General features: G+C 33.7%; 1 protein-coding gene across 2 annotated transcripts; it reads left to right on the plus strand.

Moving 5' to 3' along the window:
* Nucleotides 1–10,243: 10,243 nt before the first annotated feature.
* Nucleotides 10,244–17,595, plus strand: LOC122607141 (cleavage stimulating factor 64). 2 transcript variants are annotated; one of them, XM_043780063.1, is made up of 10 exons: nucleotides 10,244–10,515; nucleotides 10,607–10,685; nucleotides 12,287–12,461; nucleotides 13,266–13,299; nucleotides 13,386–13,612; nucleotides 13,687–13,764; nucleotides 13,962–13,997; nucleotides 14,740–15,189; nucleotides 15,838–16,164; nucleotides 17,217–17,595. In XM_043780063.1, the coding sequence occupies exons 1-10, from the start codon at nucleotides 10,485–10,487 to the stop codon at nucleotides 17,346–17,348; spliced, it is 1,569 nt and encodes a 522-aa protein (XP_043635998.1). In that variant the 5' UTR covers nucleotides 10,244–10,484; the 3' UTR covers nucleotides 17,349–17,595. The 2 variants fall into 2 exon arrangements, with proteins under 2 accessions (XP_043635998.1, XP_043635999.1); XM_043780064.1 differs by having other exon boundaries at nucleotides 13,416–13,612.
* Nucleotides 17,596–18,816: the final 1,221 nt, after the last annotated feature.

The following is an 18,816-nucleotide window of genomic DNA, read 5'->3' on the forward strand; positions in this document are numbered from 1 at the left end:
TTTGATTTTTAACTTTTGCCCCCTGTCAAAGTTTTTATTTTTAGTTTTCTGACAACAAGCTTTTTGGGTTTGCATGTTTCAATCAAGCAAATTTGACACAATTACAGTTTTACGTTTATGCATTTAGTTTGATTATTTTCCTCTGTTTCGTTATATATAATACTTTTTCATTAATGAGAGTGTTCTTATTTGCAATGATATAGTTATTGTTCTGGTCTATATTTTTATACATCTTACTATTATATTTTTTTTATACGTTATTTTTATTATTATTACATATTTTGTTGTTTCTTTAAACTTGGTTTTTAAGCTTTGATACAAATTTATTTGTATTACAATATTACTATTATATACTGTTCATACCCGAAACTTTTCCGTATAAAAAATATGTTCCACTACAATGCGTGAGTATAATGAGTAGTGGGGTATTATTATATCATATAATAATACCATCATCATCACTTGGTCTAACTCCAACACTAATGCAAGGATAGTTGTGAATGAAAATATATAATAGAAAGGAATTTCAATAAAATCAGATAAGGTACCCGAACACGCGACTTCAAGACTAATATTTCTTTTATCTCATATCTACACAACTTTATATAATAAATATAAACCTAAATGATAACTTTTTTCACAATAAATCTTCTTCTAAGTATATTTTTAAAAATGTGTAAACATACGAGCTAAAATAATACCATAATTAAAAAGCGACCATATGGGTAGTTACTTTTGACCATGAATCTTCTCAAACGGCTAAAACATATATATAACTTCACATGTTGACCGAAAAACCGACAAATAAGTTAGAGGAGCTGGAGGCCTGAAGGCATTCCCGCGTCATTATCCCCCTCTTGGAAAAAGACTCATCCTCAAGTCATGGGATTCCCACGTCTCCATAGAATGTTTATGGAATGGATGAAATAAGTCAATTTTTAAGGAATAAAATTTGACAAATTGTTTTTAATTTTTTAAATATTCAAGTGACAGGCGAAATGAAATTCCTTCCCATGTTCCCAAGGATTGGAGATTTTATCAAATTAAAGAATGTTTATATTCTAATTGAATGAGATTTCTCAATCTTTGAGCAAATACTAACGAATGGAATTCCTTCCCCTGTTCACAAGGATTGGAGATTTTACCAAATTAAAGAATGTTTATGTTCTACTAGCAAATTGGAGATTCTAGCAAATTTTGTAAATCATACACAACCTAACTCTAAATTATCTAACCTCTCTCATTTTTCTTAACTCGACTCTTCTAAAAAGGAAAGAAATTTGACTAAATGTTTATGATGTTTTAAATATTCAAGTGACAGACGGAATTAAATTTCTTCCCCTTTTCCCAAAGATTGGAAATTTCATCAAATGAAAGAATCTTTATATTCTAAATTTCTAATTGAATGAGATTTCTCAATCTTTGAGCAACCAAACATACTAACGAATGAAATTCAATTACAATTACCATCAGATTCTAGCAAATTCTGTAAATCAAACACGTGTTGGAATAATTATGATTTGTATTGTAAATATAATGAAAATATGATAATAATAATGTGTACCTGACGATCTAGAAGTCCTTGTAAAAGCAATAATGTTTGCCATTGATGCCGGGTTCCCAAAACAAGATGATTGTTCTTAGATGGGGATTAAAATTTGGGAGAGCAAACACACAAGACTATGTGAAAGATTAGAAGATTAAAATATAACCCATAAGTCTCAGTTTATAATAAGAGAACTTACAGTTTTGACCCCGGTGTTTATTGTGTGCTACATTAGTCCCTGAAGTTCCAATCATCTAATGAGAAACCCTATAGTATGTCTTTAAGAGTAAATACGTCCATCGTATATTTACTAGACATAGGGATTTCAATTATCGTCAATTATCATATCACGAATGATAAACGATCAGTGACGGTCAAATTAATGTGGTTCCAACATTCTCCCACTTGACCAAGCGATCATTTATCTATGAGTATTCAATACGTCCGGCCGGGATAATACTCATTTTGCTTTGAACCGAAATCATAGTCAATAAGTACAGTCGTAGAGAAGAACATCAACTCAGGACCCCCACTAGTCAAACTATGACTCAAATTTAAAACTAATAAGCAATGATCAATTGACTAAGACAAATTTTGTTATATAATGTCTTATACACCATTATGAGCTCGAAGTGTAACTAATAGACAAACAAAATCTGAATAAGTAGGAAAATTTTTCATTAATAATAATGACCAATAAGTACAACATGCTATCATAATGGGTCTTTTAGTAAGCCCCATCTTCGACACGTGTCCTACGAAGATTTTAGGAGTAAGACCTTTGGTCATTGGATCCATTAGCATATTATGTGTACTTATGTACACAATACAAAGAATATTTTCCACATTCCGTTGGCGTACAAACAGAAACTTTGTATCGAGATACAACTCAACGCCAGTTGAACTGTTACTGTTCAAGAAAGTTATGGTAGCTGAGTTCTCACAGTGAAGCAATTATGAACGTTCAGACATCAAGGTAGACGTTGCAGTCAGTTTCTACTTATGACTCCGTCAAAAGATAGGTTTGCCAGCTAATCAAATATATATATATATATATCCAGAAGTAGATTTCTTATTAGAATTAGAAGATCCCACTAATTCTAAGTTGTCACGTCTTCTATAAGTTAATGTGTAGCTTTGGTCGTTAGCAGATATCGTAAAACCTTTTAACTGTTATCTAATATGCTGATCCGGGATTAGATAGTTAACTCCCAAGCATACCGGTGATATAAGCGATATTTGGACGAATACGACATGAGCGTACATAATGCTCCCTACTACTTATGAGTAAGGTATCATCCTCATTTGCTCCTTTTAATCTCAATGATTGGACTTCGGAAACAATCACATACGTCTCCTTTCACTAATAGATTTATAGTGGGCATATAGCGTTGCATGTTATGGCGTGCTAAGATGTGTTCAATATAAGTCTTTTGAGAAAGAACCAGAACATCATTACACCTATCTCGATGTATTTCGATACCTTTGACATAAGAGGTATCATCGAGATCTTTCATGTCGACATTATGCGAAAGTAAATGCTTCGACTCATGCAACATATCCAAGTTGTTATTTGCAAGAATATCATCTACGTGCATAACAAGGATTATAAATTTACTCCCATTGATCTTGAGATTAGTGCATTAATCCACTTGGTTCTTTAGGAAGTCTTTTTCTTTTATGACTTTATCAAATTTAAGGTACCGTTTTAGTGATGTTTGCTTCAACCTATATATGGACCAATTCAACTTGTATACCATGTGCTTGTAACCTTCTGGAATAAATCCATCAGGTTGCCACATGTATACGTCTTATTGCAAGTTGCCATTCAGGAAAGTGGTCTTGACATCCATCTGATGTAACTCTAAATGATAATGAGCTACAAATGTCATGACGGTCCTTAAGGAATCTTTATGAGAGACGGGACAAAAGGTATCTTGATAATCGATTACTTCCTTTTGAATAAAGTCCTTCGCAACCAGTTTGGCCTTATAGCGTTTGACGTTTCCATTCGGGTCTAATTTTGGTTTTGAAGATCCATTTTCAACCTACAAGTTTGGATTCTTAAGGAAATTCAACCAAGTCCCAAACGTCATTATGCTACAATTAAGCTCTTAAATCATGACTTCATTCCACTAAGTGTCCTGATCGCTATTAATGGCTTCTTAATAAGAGTTAGGATCAGTAAACTTTCCAATGTCCTCAACTTCAGTGAATAAGTTATGTAATCATCAAAGTTATGGCCTCGCGTGACCCAGATGACCTTCTGAGTTGATTTTTAGGTTAGGGAAAATGTTTTAGTATTAATAGTATCCTAATTAGAAGAATTTTAATTAGGCGATAGTGGATAAGTGATATTAGGAGCAGCGTTGGGTACAAGAGGAATTATCGAAGGAGTAATAATAACCGACGAGTTGTTCCCCCCGCTTCTTGTACTTCTTGCAAATCCAACTTATGATTTGTCGTGCTCCCACTGATCTCCGAATTCTCGAGAAACGTGACATGATGCATGTCAATAATGCTAGTAGTGTGGGAAGGACAGTACAACTGATAACCTTTTGAATTATCAAAATAACCGATAAAGAAACACGTAAGAGTTTTAGGATACAGTTTCTTTAAGTTATGGTTATAGACTTATGTTTTTAAGGCCTAAGTCCAAAGGAAAGTAGGTAAGTAAGTGTGTGCAAACATACTTATCATCATGTCCATTAAGGTTCTATTTCTCCTTTTAGCAACATATATATTATTAAGGAGAACCAGTCATGGTGTATTGGTTAGTTATGTCATGTTCCTTTCAAAAGTTATGGAAAGGACCGGGAGCTTAACCAATATCAGTATGTCAACCATAATACTCACCTCCTCTATCTGATCTCACAACTTTTATTTTATGATCAAGTTGCTTAACCAAAGTTGTAAGATCAATAAAAGTCTTTGAGGGTTCAGAGCAAATATAGGTGCATATTACGTGAATAATCGTTAATGATTCTAATAAATGATGCATGTCTTGAGATGGATGCGGAATAGAGGCCACTAACATCAGAGTGAATTATTTCCAACAAGTTGGAACTTCTTGTGGCTCCTTTCTTAATCCTTTAAGCCATTGAATACATGTTTCAAATTCACTAAACTCAAGAGAATGTAATATTCCATCCTTTATGAGTCGTATCATGCGAACTCGTGAGATGTGGCTAAGGTGTTATGCCATAACATGGAGGAATTCTCAAATTATTTAGTTGATTTTGTCTTTGTTTTAGTTATATCATCAATATTAGGAAACAACAAGACAGTGACACATTATGATCTAGTTCTAACTGATACAACAATCCATTCAAGAACTACGACCAAGGAAATCATTATTATGAGTAATGGCAATCTCGTCGTAACCATGAATTATTACATAATTTTCAAAGTTTTTTAGACTAGAAAAATAGATACCACATGTTGGAATAATTATGATTCGTATTGTAAATATAATGAAAATATGATAATAATAATGTGTACCTGACGATCTAGAGGACCTTGTAAAAACAATAATGTTTGCCATTGATGTCGGGTTCCCAAAACAAGATGATTGTTCTTAGATGGGGATTAAAATTTGGGAGAGCAAACACACAAGACTATGTGAAAGATTAGAAGATTAAAATATAACCCATAAGTCTCAATTTATAATAAGAGAACTTACCGTTTTAACCCCGGTGTTTATTGTGTGCTACATTAGTCCCTGAAGTTCCAATCATTTAATGAGAAACCCTATAGTATGTCTTTAAGAGTAAATACGCCCATCGTATATTTACTAGACATGGGGATTTCAATTATCGTCAATTATCATATCACGAATGATAAACGATCAGTGACAGTCACATTAACGTGGTTCCAACAACACGACCTAACTCTAAATTATCCAACCTCTTTTGTTTTTCTTAACTCGGTTCTTCTGAAAAGGAAAGATCACATGATATCGTGATCATCCATTCGATAACATTATGCGGGTGAATAAACATCATCCTTACACACGCAACTAGAGGTAAAAAGGATTCTTCTCTTCCTTCTCACTTTCAGGATCTTAGGTAGGATTCGGTTCCCTTTTCCGTGACTCAAAATTTAGCTTGCTCTTGGAATCCGTCTAAAGTTCCTTCATTGTTTATGAAGGTCTCTATTCTTTAAAGGAATTAATCACGAGAAGACCAACGTACTTTCCCATTTGTACACGGTTGCCCATTATACTTTTTTATTGATGAGGTTTACCCACATACTTTTTTTTTGTACACGGTTGACCAATATTACCGACTATCACAGGTAAACCGGTCAACTTTGGGTCAACCGTGTACAAAAAAAAATATATATGGGTAAACCTTATCAATAAAAAAGTATAATGGGCAACCGTGTATAAATGGGAAAGTAAGTTGGTGTTCTCGTGATTAATCCAATTTTAATCAACGTTCGTAAACATGTACTTTTTAATCAACACAACTATATATTATATTGTCAATTGTTTTCTTACATTCTATCTTCATAATTATGTCCATATTATAACTATACTCTTACACATAACTCAACATCATTCTAATATAGATCATTTTTAAACCACATGTTAAAAATGAAAATAATATAATTCATCCTAGACGTACAACGCACGGGTCTTAAGACCTCGTTACAAAGAAAAAACAAAATTTGAGGTCGGGCACCAACATTTATTATTATTGGGTTGCAATGATATGCAACATCCACAACGTCAAAATGTTCAAAATTTTTGTATTTTGTATGAAATATTTGGTTGTTAGTCCTTTTTTAGTAAGAAAGATTCTCATGTAGTAAGTATGCGGGATCATCCATAAGATATTTTTTTAGCCATACATCACTACCTTTTTTTTTGATTAATCACGAAAATATCAACGTACTTTTCCATTTGTACACGGTTACCCATCATACTTTTTATTAATGAGGTTTACCCACATACTTTTTTTTGTACACGGTTGACCCAAAGTTGACCGCTTTACCTGTGATAGTCGGTAATATTGGTCAACCGTGTACAAAAAAAAGTATGTGGGTAAACCTCATCAATAAAAAGTATAATGGACAACCATGTACAAATAAAAAAGTACGTTGATCTTCCCGTGATTAATCCCTTCTTTAAAACATGTGGGTATCATTGGTTGATAGTATCATTAATTACCCCATTTGGCGAATCTGATTAACTAGATCAAAATTCAAAACCATATGTTAGTTATTCCAAAATTTTACAAAAACTATAGCAACTCCGAAAAATCATAACTTCTTTGAAAAAATTCCAATTGAAAAAATCCCTTTAGATTGAGCGTCGATGAGTCATAATAATTACGGATTAAATTAAAATATTAAAATACTAGCTAATCAACCCGGGTTTAACCCGAGACGCTTAATTAAAAATTTAAAACCAAAAAATATATAGAAATATGTATTTAATTTGTTGTCAATACATTATAATTTGATACGGAGATAGCAACATACTTGTAAAGATGAACATTAATACATAAAACTGATTAGGGTGATGAAAAATTAAAAAGTAACTATCATAAATCAATGGTAGATATGAAACTAAAGTTAAAGAGTTAGGATATTATTGATGTGTGAAAATCTAGTTAAATTAAAATCCTTAAAAAAAATACTCCGAATCGAATACCACACACAATCGAGCAGTGGACCCGTCCGTATGCAATATAGATTAAAGTAAGTAAAGGTTCGTTCCACGGAGACTACAAAGAGCTAGCGAGTTTTAAGTAGTTAAAAAGAGTTTGGTTTTTAAAGACACCACGTCATCTTGGTTTTTATATTAAAAAGTTAGTTGATTGAAAGAGTTAGAAATTCCTAAGAATTTATTGAAAAGAGAATTGTCTTATGTCAAATAGGATGAGAAGATCATCCACTTTCGACTCCGTGATACACTAACTTAGGTTGCATTTAAATTAAGACCCAATCCAAATATGTTGACAAGATAACCTACACTCGAACAAAGAAACTAACTTGGTGGCCGACAAGCTTATAACTCTATTCAAACCCATTAACTAACTAGTTCAATCATAGAAAATTGGCACCACCAACGTTTAATAAGATTTACCCCAATTAATTAATTTGTTTTGGTTAAGTATTAACAATTATGGCTACTTGAAATTAATGTGACACCATCAACTATTAACTCCAATTAACAAATCGTTTCCTATAATTACTATGCCGTTTACTATCACTCCATGAACTAGCACCAATTATTCATAGACAAATAATTGAAATCAAACTTATATACTTCCGACACAATCGACAAAGCATGTAAGAATCACCAACAAACACAATAATATAGAACAAGAAAACTATTCATTAAGATCACGACATAACGTTAATAAAATCAACTTGGATTAAAAATATGCAACTATAGTTAATGTATCACTTCTTCTCAGTGGATGACGAACTATTTAGCTACTCATAATCATAAATATAGCACAAAGAGTAAAAGTATAAGAGAACATATTATACCAATGTGTAGAAAACAAGTAGAAACTAAGAAAATCGATAACCGAATGCCTTGAAGCTCACGAACAACCCTTGGACCTTGATGGACGAAAAAGCTGCTGAGTATTGCCCCAAAGAACCCTAAAATCGACTGGAGGTGATTATATATCGAATGGGAGGGTTTTGGTCTTGTATTTATAGTGAAAAATCAAAAACCCTTCAGCCGACCTAGTTTATGCGCCGCACACAAGTTCTATGCGCCGCACAAACTCACAATTTCCAAATTTCAGACTTTCCTTGCCCTGATATGCGCCGCATAAGCCTCCTGTGCGCCGCATGCCAACTTTTGCCAAAGTCCCTGACCAAAATTATGTACTTCTGTGCGTCGCACACCACTTTCATGCGCCGCATAAGGCTCCAGAACTCACGAAACTTGTATTTTTCAACTCGTCTTTACTCGTACTCGTCCAAGAATCATCCTAATGCATTATTTAACCTTCCAAATGCCATTTCTAACCAATGTACCTGTTCTAAGCCTGCAATCACTAACAATACCATCAAAGCATCGAATATGCATATAATTTGCACATTATTAAGCTTAAAACGACTTATAAACGATATGGGAATATGCATATAAGTGGACATATCAATTATCTTTCATATTAATTAAAAATAATTAGAAGCAAGGGTGTAGTCGGCTAGTTTTATTGGCAAAAACCATCGGCAAGCATCGGCTAATCGGCTACACTATAGCATCTCCATCGGCTTGTATCGACAAGTTTAATCGGTTAGTATCGGCTATATATATCAGCTAGTTTTGGCCGATCCTTGTGAACGTTGGGAGCGTGTACTTTGTGACCGTTTTTTTTTTTGTTCTTGTGCTCGCCGGAAACCTAAAAAAATATTTGGGGGTTTTCGATTCTGAGGCTTGATCTACGTTTTTCTTGGCTTCTATTGCCGGAATACGTGCCGATAATACTTGCCGATGCTCCTAACGTGATATATCACCCTTTCCGGTGAGATCCGAAACCCCTTTTTGGGGTTTCCGGTCGTCGCCGGCCAAAAACGTTCACTTTTTACGGCCAAAACTTTGTTTGGCTTTGCAAGGGTGTAGTTGGCTATTTTTAATACTTGTTCCTTCGGTGTTCTGGCGATCCCTTTCTTGGGTTTTTCGGTGAGACTGCTGCTGCTGCTACGGTGACTTGTGGTTTTCCGGCGAGCCCTTTCCTGGGTTCTTGGTTTGCTGCTGCTGCTGTTGCTACGTATATTTATGTATATTTATATATTTACATTGCCGGATTTTTCCTTGGTAGTGTTACAGTAGCGTTGCTAGATTTTTCCATAGCGGCGTTGTCGAATTTTGTTCCATTAAAGCAATAGGTAGCCGGAAAAAGGTAGTTTTTAGCCGATGATGATATCGTTGAACAGTTTTTTAGGTTGCCGGTAAAAATGGGCGATGATGATACAAATGTTCGTAAAAATGGACTCGGATGATCCGGGGCGTATCTTGGCTGGGTAAACCCTTCGGGTTAGCAGCCATGGCGTCTCCGACTTCCGAAATCCCTGACCCCCAAATTCTGAGCCCAAGTTTCATTTTATAAAAAACCGGCCACTTTTTTTGTTTTCCGGCAAGTTTGATTCGAATTCCGGTTACCTTTGCTATGTTTCCAAATTGGTTAAATTGGCAAGATTTTTATCACTACATCATCACTTTTGACAAATTTTGGCTAGTCACGTGGCAGCTTGTGATTCGTCAATAATTTGCCAATTTAGCCAATTTGCCAATCTTTTGGCACTACACCTATGCCCCTTAAGGTTAAAAAAATAATATGAAAAAAAAAGGCATATGGCCTAATATGAAAAATAGTTTTTAAAATAAAAAAAAAATCTGTTATGACATTATATATTTTTAAAAATAGTTTAAAAAAAAATAGTGGCATACCATGTAGATAAAAGGTTTTTAGAAACAATATTCAGATAAATATAAAAGTAACTTCCCAAGTCATAATTCAATCAGATTTTACCTTGACAGAAAGTCTTGACTCCACAGTTCGACTCAGGAATAATAATTAAATTAAAATATAATTCAATTTTCACATTCCTTCTTTCATTCTTCCCTTTTATTACCGCCCTCCTGAATAAATACTAATTTTAATAATTGTGATTAACTAATTTTTCTTTTTCTTTTTCTGTATCTGTATCTATCAATCCTATACATTATTCTTTAATATCCCTTTCATAAATCCAATTTTCGTACTAATTTTAATTAATTTTAATAATATCCTTCACCCCCAAATTCTTACTATTAATTAAATAATAAACCCCCAAAACCCTAATTTCTTGATTTTTATTTCTCTGAGAAATCTGTCTTGTATCATAAATATTGTATTGTTGTTATTGAATAAATTTATGAAGAAGATAGTGCCTGTTAATTTTAACTCAATTTGTTAAAATCTTGATGGCTAATTCTCAACATCGTTGCGTTTTCGGTTAGTTTTCGCCTTCAATTTACGTTTTTTCTTTGAATTTAAATGATTTGATTTAATATATTTATGTATATGATATGATTTGTATATGTAGTTGGGAACATACCATATGATGCAACTGAAGAACAACTTGTAAAAATTTGTGAGGAGGTTGGCCCTGTTGTTTCATTCAGGTATGAATCTTTATTTTGTAACTAAAAGTATTGCGTTATGCCCGTAAATTTTTTTATCGTATGTACACGTCTGTTTGTTATGTTATTGTAATGTATCCGTTGACTTATCCAAGATATTTGAGGTGACCCATTGACCAATATGTTGAATAATTGCCTTATCAACAAAAAAGATTGTATCTTGGTGACTACTTGTTGAGGTAACCCCAAACTATATGTGGAAACGATGGTCGTATAAGTTGCACTAGGTATGTGTGGTTAGATGAATAGTTGAAATTTTGTGGCATATATGTAGTGTGTAAGAAAAGGTTTCCGGGTTTAGTCAATGTAGGAAAAGTTGACCTTTTTCTTTTTGCGTATTGCTCGGAATCCTATTATATGTATAGAACTTCCAGATATTGCTTTTGTATGTATTGGTGACTTCTTGATGAGGTATCCCCAAATCTTTTGCTAGCATGACATGCCCATAAGTTGCCACATCATTGAAACTGATGTCATGTCAACGGTTTACAAGTCCTAAGAGGTCAGATACACAGAATGGGAATAAATGAAAGTTTGTGACTTACAATAGCAATTTTGTGGTACTTAATAAAAGATCTTCAGGCAAAGTTGTAATAGCTGATTTCTTTCTAGGTGTAATTCTTTTGGGAATAGAGATAAGATCTTAGTTGTAAGCATGCCTTATATCAATTCCAAAATTTGGTATATATATATGGAATCTTGGTACCAAGACAAGTATACATACGTAGTGTAAGGAAGAAATATGGGAGTTTCGTTACATAGCTTGGAATGCAATGAACGGAAAGAATGATGTTTATATTATTCAAATTTGTAATAAGTTTTATTTACTATATGGCCAGGCATGTTTTAATCAAGAGAATTAACTTGCACTAAGAGGGGATTAGGGTTATGGTTATATTATATCTCAAGACTCCATGCGTTGTTTTTTTTTTTTTTGAAGGGAGCGCTGGATGTACATTGTGAAAGTAATTGTGATATTGGATTGTTAACATTAGAGAGTTAGTATTTGAACTCTTAACAATCTGATATAAAGCTTTTCGAGTGTGTGACAAGTTCTGATATTCTTTTATTGCATAAGATGAACACAAAAGATATACTTGAGAAAAAATGAGATATATCTTATGAGCTGAGAGTAAAAGCCTCTTAGATTAGCCGATTAGGTTAAAAAGGGTTAATTAGTTACTTCTAATATATTCTTGTAGCTAGCATAAATATATTGTTGTGACAACAAGTGGCAGTATATAGTTTTGAAATGCATATCCAAACACCCCATTAATGTAGTAGTAAAACCAAGAAGGTTGCTTGTGTGAGTTTTATAGTTCATTCGCAGTCAAATTGATTAATTTCATAGTATTGTGCCAAGTTACCAATTGTTCTGATCATGTATAAAATTTTCAGCTTTGTGAAAAAAGGTACCCAATTGTTCCAGTTGTCAACTCACTCCTAGACTTGTACTAAAATAAGTTTTTTTTTTGTTCACTTGTACTGATATCAAGCCGTTTAGCTTCTATTGTATGATTTGGTTTAGATTATACAACAGTATGGTAGACATATTTTAACTTATCTCATTTTGTCAATTCCAGATTAGTTATTGATAGAGAAACCGGTAAACCCAAAGGATATGGGTTTTGTGAGTACAGGGATGAAGAAACAGCTCTAAGTGCCCGACGTAATCTCCATGGTCATGATATTAATGGCAGACAGCTAAGAGTTGATTTTGCAGAAAATGACAAAAATACAGACAGAAGCCGAGAACAGGTATAGATATGATTTGGATCTACTGATAACCATATGTATATTGCATCTTATATTTGTCTATCTCAAGCATCTTAGCGTAATTTTGTTCCTGGGGTAGGAACTGAAGCTTACTGTGTGAAATATGGTGCTTTAATATTGGTCTCATTGTATTAGGACAATAGGACCTAAAGTTAGAATTTTTCAAGAAACGCTATCATTTATTGTCAGGATATCTTAATAACAGTTGTAAGATTTTGATTGGATGGCAGAATGCTAATTGAAATATTGTTATAGAAGGAGATACATACTTGGTTGGACCTAAGTTTGATTTATTCTGATCTCTGATTTGGGAGTATTGATGTAAGGTCTTTTAGGCTCGACTATGATAGCAGAATCGCAATCTTTAACAGGTCTATTAGGTAAAGTTGATCAAATCAGTTGAGAAGGATAAGTAGACGTGTTGGATGGGTCTAACTGGTTGAAAGTTGCATGAAGTGTATCTTTAATGAACAAAACAAGACCTAACATATGAGTTTATTAGAGAACTAAAGTTGTCTTCGCTATAAAATAATTCTTGTAATGTCCTTCAACACAGAAGTTGGACAATCAGTAATTTCATCTGTTACTTAACCTGCTTGAGTGCTGTGCGTTCATTTTTCATTCTCATAGAGCGCACGACTATTTCACATCTACATCTATTTTGCACAATTGCACAAATAGGATTATATTATACCATGTTCGAACAAATAGAATTAAGTTTTATCATTTGTTCATTAGTTGACTGTACAAGATGCTAATTTTGCTTGTTTTTTGTTCCTTGTTCAGGGACGTGGAGGACCTGGATTGCCTACTAATGCTGGTAAGCTTGAATTTTCCCTTTTAGTTCGTGATTATTTTGAAAGCATAAGATAACATATCATTTGCATTGTGACAATTGTAACATAGCTCCTCAAAATCAAATTGGTGGTCCTGCAGTACAAGACGCTTTTGATCTCCAAGCGGCTATGGCTGCTGCTAATGTAATGGCTAAAGTTCTTGGGGGTGCTCAGACTAATAGCAATATAAGTCAAAATGGTATCCAGAGTCAACCAGCACTGGGAACTGATCCTTTGACTCTTCATCTGGCTAAAATTCCCAAAGGCCAGTTGATTGAGGTTTTGACTGAACTGAAGGTAACCATTTTAGATTTACATGCATCCTTTCTCAATATCTTGAAATAATGTTGCTGATGTTATCTTGATAACAGGCAATGGTTACTCAAAACAAAGAACAAGCACGCCAACTGTTACTTGCACACCCCCAATTGTCGAAAGCGGTTTTGCAGGTTTTTACTCATGATTCACTTTTCCTCGATAGAATTTCATTCCATCGAAGCGTTGGTGGCTTTTTTAATTGTAGCGAACAAATTTAGTTTCTGCTAAAAGATTTGTTTTTTTATTGTGTATTTACAATATTTATATTGATACTCGTGGTAAGTTCTTACACTTACATCTTACAAGCTCTAAATGATTTGGTTTGCAGGCTCATATAATGCTAAAGTCAGTTCCTCCCCACATGGTATGTATTTAGATGTTAATGTCTAGTGGTGGCAAAGACCCATTGACCTATGAATCTGTTAATTTGGGTTGTGCTTTATTTTACACGGGTCAAATGAATCGAGCGGGTGAAACTTGCTCTAATTTTAGTTTTAAACTTTTAATGCATAGAAGTTTTTGGACTGCTTCATTTTCCATTTGGATTTGTAATAAATAATAATAATAGATTTATTCTTATTGACCAATTAATAGATTTACCCAGGAAAATTAAGCATGTGGCTTTGATGTACATGGCCCAACTGGTGTGGCCATATCCTGGATTTTTTTCCTTGCCATCACAATATGTTTACCCAATGATGTTTGGACCTGGGTCTCTTCTAAGACTTTCAGGTCGTCTTACCACTAGGCTACCTTGGACCTTGGTAATCGTTTATTAACACGTAATCATCTACAGTTTAAAAGTTGCACCAAATGTATGCTGGTCAACTCAACCCCAACCTGGTTTATTTCTGCCTACACTAAATTTTACATCATCTACTACTACATCTTTTTTTAGCAAGGCAACTACACAATCCACACAAATTCTTCATAAATTTACAATGATTCCACCATGGGACTAGAACCCACAACCCATAGGTTGATGGGTATAACACCTACGAATATCCTTTTTGTTGTAATGTGCTATTAGTTTATTAGATATTTGTCTATTTCATGAGCATGAGATTGTGTGAACTTATATCTTTTTTTCTTCATATATAATGTAGCTACAAATGCCAAATCCTCGGCCGCTTCCTGGTTCACATGTTCATCCTCCGGTCCACGGTGGTGTATTGACTCAACAAACTCCAATACAAGCTCTGTCTGGGTTGCCCCCTCTGGCTCAGAACAAGGTGCATCATCAGTATGCGACACCATCTCAAAGCCAACCATCTTCAAGCTATCCAGCTTTGTTGAATCCTAATCAGTATGCTGCACCATCACTTCCACTGCAGCCTCGGTTTCAGACTCCAATGCCAGTTCAGCATCAGGTTCTACAAAATTCACCATTAACAGGACTACCAACTGCTGGACATCTTCAATCATTGCATCCACAACAGATGGTCAGTTTGTCCAATCGAGTCGAAAACCAAATCGCAACCTCCGCATCTGTGCTGCCGTACTCTGGACAGAATGCTGCAGTTGCTCCAGTTCAGCCCTCTATCCCTATACTTAAGGTGCCAATATAAAACTTCCATTGTGCAATTATTATTGTTGGAATCTTCCGTCTTGCGGTATACTTGTGTATTAATGATTTATTTTTGAGTGGTAAAATGGGTGGTTTGGGTAATTGGTTGAAATGGTCAAGTTATAAGTGCGGTAGAAAGGGGTTGAATCGGGTCAAATAGCTAAAGTTTTTGTCCATTTTTTTAATGATTAATGTTGTAGATAAGATTAGTTGGATTACGTTAGTATGTTACTATTATAACAAACTAATTCCCCCACCCCCAATACATTACAATCTAATCTACTTCAGGCCTGTTTTTATCTTTGCTAAAGTTTTTGATCTAATCCATTTGCTCTGTTGAAAATAAAACCTAGCACAAAAGAGATTATTCAAAACTAGCAGGATAGAATTACCACGTGTAATTTGATTCCAATCACTTTGGGTTGTTCAGTTGCGGTGTTATAAGAAATGTTAAAAATGAACTGGAGAGTGCATCTGTTAGAAAAGTATATTTAGCAGCCATAATAAAATTTTTTATCAAACAAACTTCTTTTGATGCTTGAGTTGTAGAAAATGATCTCAATGGGTTTCTAAAAGCCTATATTTCACAATTTTAAACTAAATGCAAAGTGTTTTAATGTATCTGTTGTCTGAACAGCCTAGCTCCTTAATTGGTCCTGCTATACTAAATAATGGAACCAAGGATAATGACAAGCCTCAACAGATATCCCATAATCCTCCTTGGGGACGTAATATTGACCATCATCCAAACATGGTTTCTAGGTTGCATGAAAATGCAAGCTTTGTAAGTGATAAGGATCAAACAGGTCATCCTCCAAAATTATTGAAGATGGAGGATGGGAGAGGTGCTCTATTTACACCAGCAGATGCAAGTCTTCCTGCTGCAGTTTCTCAATCTGTGCCGTTATCTGGAAATCAAAATTTTAAAGCAGTGGCCGCTGAACCTCAAAAGCAGAACCAAGAGGTATCTATTTGTTTTCTTGTGCTACATAATTGTCATTCAGGTTTTTGAACTAGTTTAGGTTGTACCATGCAGCATACTCTGTAAACACATTTAAAACCCGTCTTATAGTCAATGATGGTTATTGTCATAGGAAATAAATCTGATAGGTTAAGTGGTTAACAAATTTGTATACCCATCAATATTTTTAATTATTGTCAATCCTTACAATGATGATTTGTCCCAGATGGAGTGTCAAGTGGGGAAGTTTATAGAAACACAATCCCACACCGGACATAGAAGTAAGAAGTTTGAACGCCCCATATATCTGAAGTTTTGCCATGGTTTAAGTTGATTTAGAGGTTATTAGGTAGGGCTAATACTTGGGGGTATGAGAACAGTAGGCCCATGTAGACACATGCACCCTCCGGTATTAATTCTGGGTGCTATACTTGACGATATGTCCAAGTGAGGGAGTTTGTAACACTCATTTGATGCCGATAGACGAGTAAGGAATGATTTACGTTGTGAAGGTCATAAACTAACTTGTCCCATGTGCATAGAGACTTGAGAAGTTTGAGCACCTTAATGCCTTGCATTGTAGGTTTCTTATAACTTCCACTATGTTTTTAAGTCGATTAAGATTTTATTTGGCTAGCCTGCTATATTGTGTGTGAGTGACATTATGATTGTAGGTAAATTATCATCGAGAAAAATACTGCAGTGAAACGAAAAAAGAAGATTCTCACGAGCAAGGTTTCGCAAATTTAAGAGGCCTTAAGTGCCAGTAGTCATTTTCAAGTTACATTGTAGACCTTAATCTCGTCAGCAAGGATTAACTAATTCGGTTTTTCTATAGATACAGTAAATTTAGTTCATTTTAATATTACATATGAAAGTCGAAGCGTTATACCAAATTATTATCATTTTTAAATGATTAAACATTAATTCGTTACAAGGAAATGACCCCAGAGGAACTCAGCAATTACAGATTTTCCAGAGCTTGAATAAGTAAAATTATTTCAGTTTCCTTTTTTTGTATTTCATTTTATCTTAATGTACTTTAATGGATGCAGATTCTCCCTGGTGTAGATCCCGCCTTAGTGGAACAAGTGTTAAATCTAACACCAGAGCAGTTAAGTTCACTGCCACCAGAACAACAGCAACAAGTCATTCAACTTCAGCAGATGCTCCGACACTCGTCTTAGTCAACAGCATCCATCAGCCGTCTTAAGACGGCAACATTTTTGGCATATGCTGGTATGCATGTAGAGTAGTTCAGAATGTTGAGGGGATGAAGATCCAATTACACATGTAACGGTTGCAAATCATGATGTCGAGGGGTTTATAGGAATGTAGATTTTTATATATAGTTTATATTCTTTTTCAGAACAGTCCATATATATGGTTGACAGTTTATGTATTTTTTCAAAAGGTAAAGGACTTATGGTGTCATTGTCTTGTTTTGTATTTGCTGGATTATTTTCGTCAAACCCTCTGTATATTTGTTCTCTGCTACAATCCATGACTTTTACTATTGCAGATATATTTTGCACTAGTTATATAAATTACACAAGTTTTTAGCTTCAAATGCTTTCTTTTTACAGTCGAAGTCACATATATACATAGTAACATACGTAAAGTCTTGCTTTCAAATTAGACTATTTCCTTTGGTATTTTTAATGGCAGTGTGTAATGTCCCTTCATTTTTGGCCAACATTCTACTTTGACAAACATGAAAATTCTCATTAAAAAGGAAAAGGAAAAGTATAAATGTATATTGATACGTGTAAAAATTATAAAAATCAATATCTTTTTACCTTTAAATATATAAAAAACTTATATATATGTATAAAGAGAAAACTTTAATTCATAATTAGAGAAATATGGACTTTAAATGAAATTCAACTTTTAATTAGAGCCATTAAATCAAATGATGATGTTATACACCTTATTTAACTTTTTAATATTTAATTTAATTTTAATAAATTTAAATTATTATTATTTCTTTATTTAAGTCTGTAGACATTAATAATTAATGTATTTAATGGTATAATTATGGAAACTAATATCTTTATATTTTACATCATTTTTTATCTTTAAAATTAATTTTTAATTTTTTACAATAAAATTTCCTTTTTCAATGTAATACGTTTATATCAAATTATATTTTCGTATAAGATTTTTATGAATAAAATTTGGTTATAGGGATTTTTGTATATGATTTTTATCATATCACGTTTTTATTAAATCAATGTTTTGAAAACCGGACCGGATGTCAAACCGGTCTTTTTAATAAAAACTAAAAGACTTATATGGAGTCTATAAAAAGCTATCACAATTAAAAATAATTGTATGAATATTGCAATGATATTATGCATAATTTTAAGTTAAACTAACACAACGTGCGATATATAGATTGGTAATTAAATTGCTTAGTAGTTTTAGTATATAACTAAATTATTTAAGCAGAACGTTAAAACACAAGTACAATGACAATGCAGACATATCCAGATAAATGAAAGACATCAAAAGGAATGAAAACCTTAGTTAGCGAGACCTCTATAAGATGATATATCCATTTTTCATCTGTCTGATCACTGTTAACTGGAATCTAAACATCAACTAATGTTAACTTCATGTTTTTTAGTGGTTTAATTCTTACCTAGTTAAATA

The sequence above is a fragment of the Erigeron canadensis genome, chromosome 7, assembly GCF_010389155.1.
Source record: "Erigeron canadensis isolate Cc75 chromosome 7, C_canadensis_v1, whole genome shotgun sequence".
In the NCBI taxonomy this organism is placed as follows: Eukaryota; Viridiplantae; Streptophyta; class Magnoliopsida; order Asterales; family Asteraceae; genus Erigeron; species Erigeron canadensis.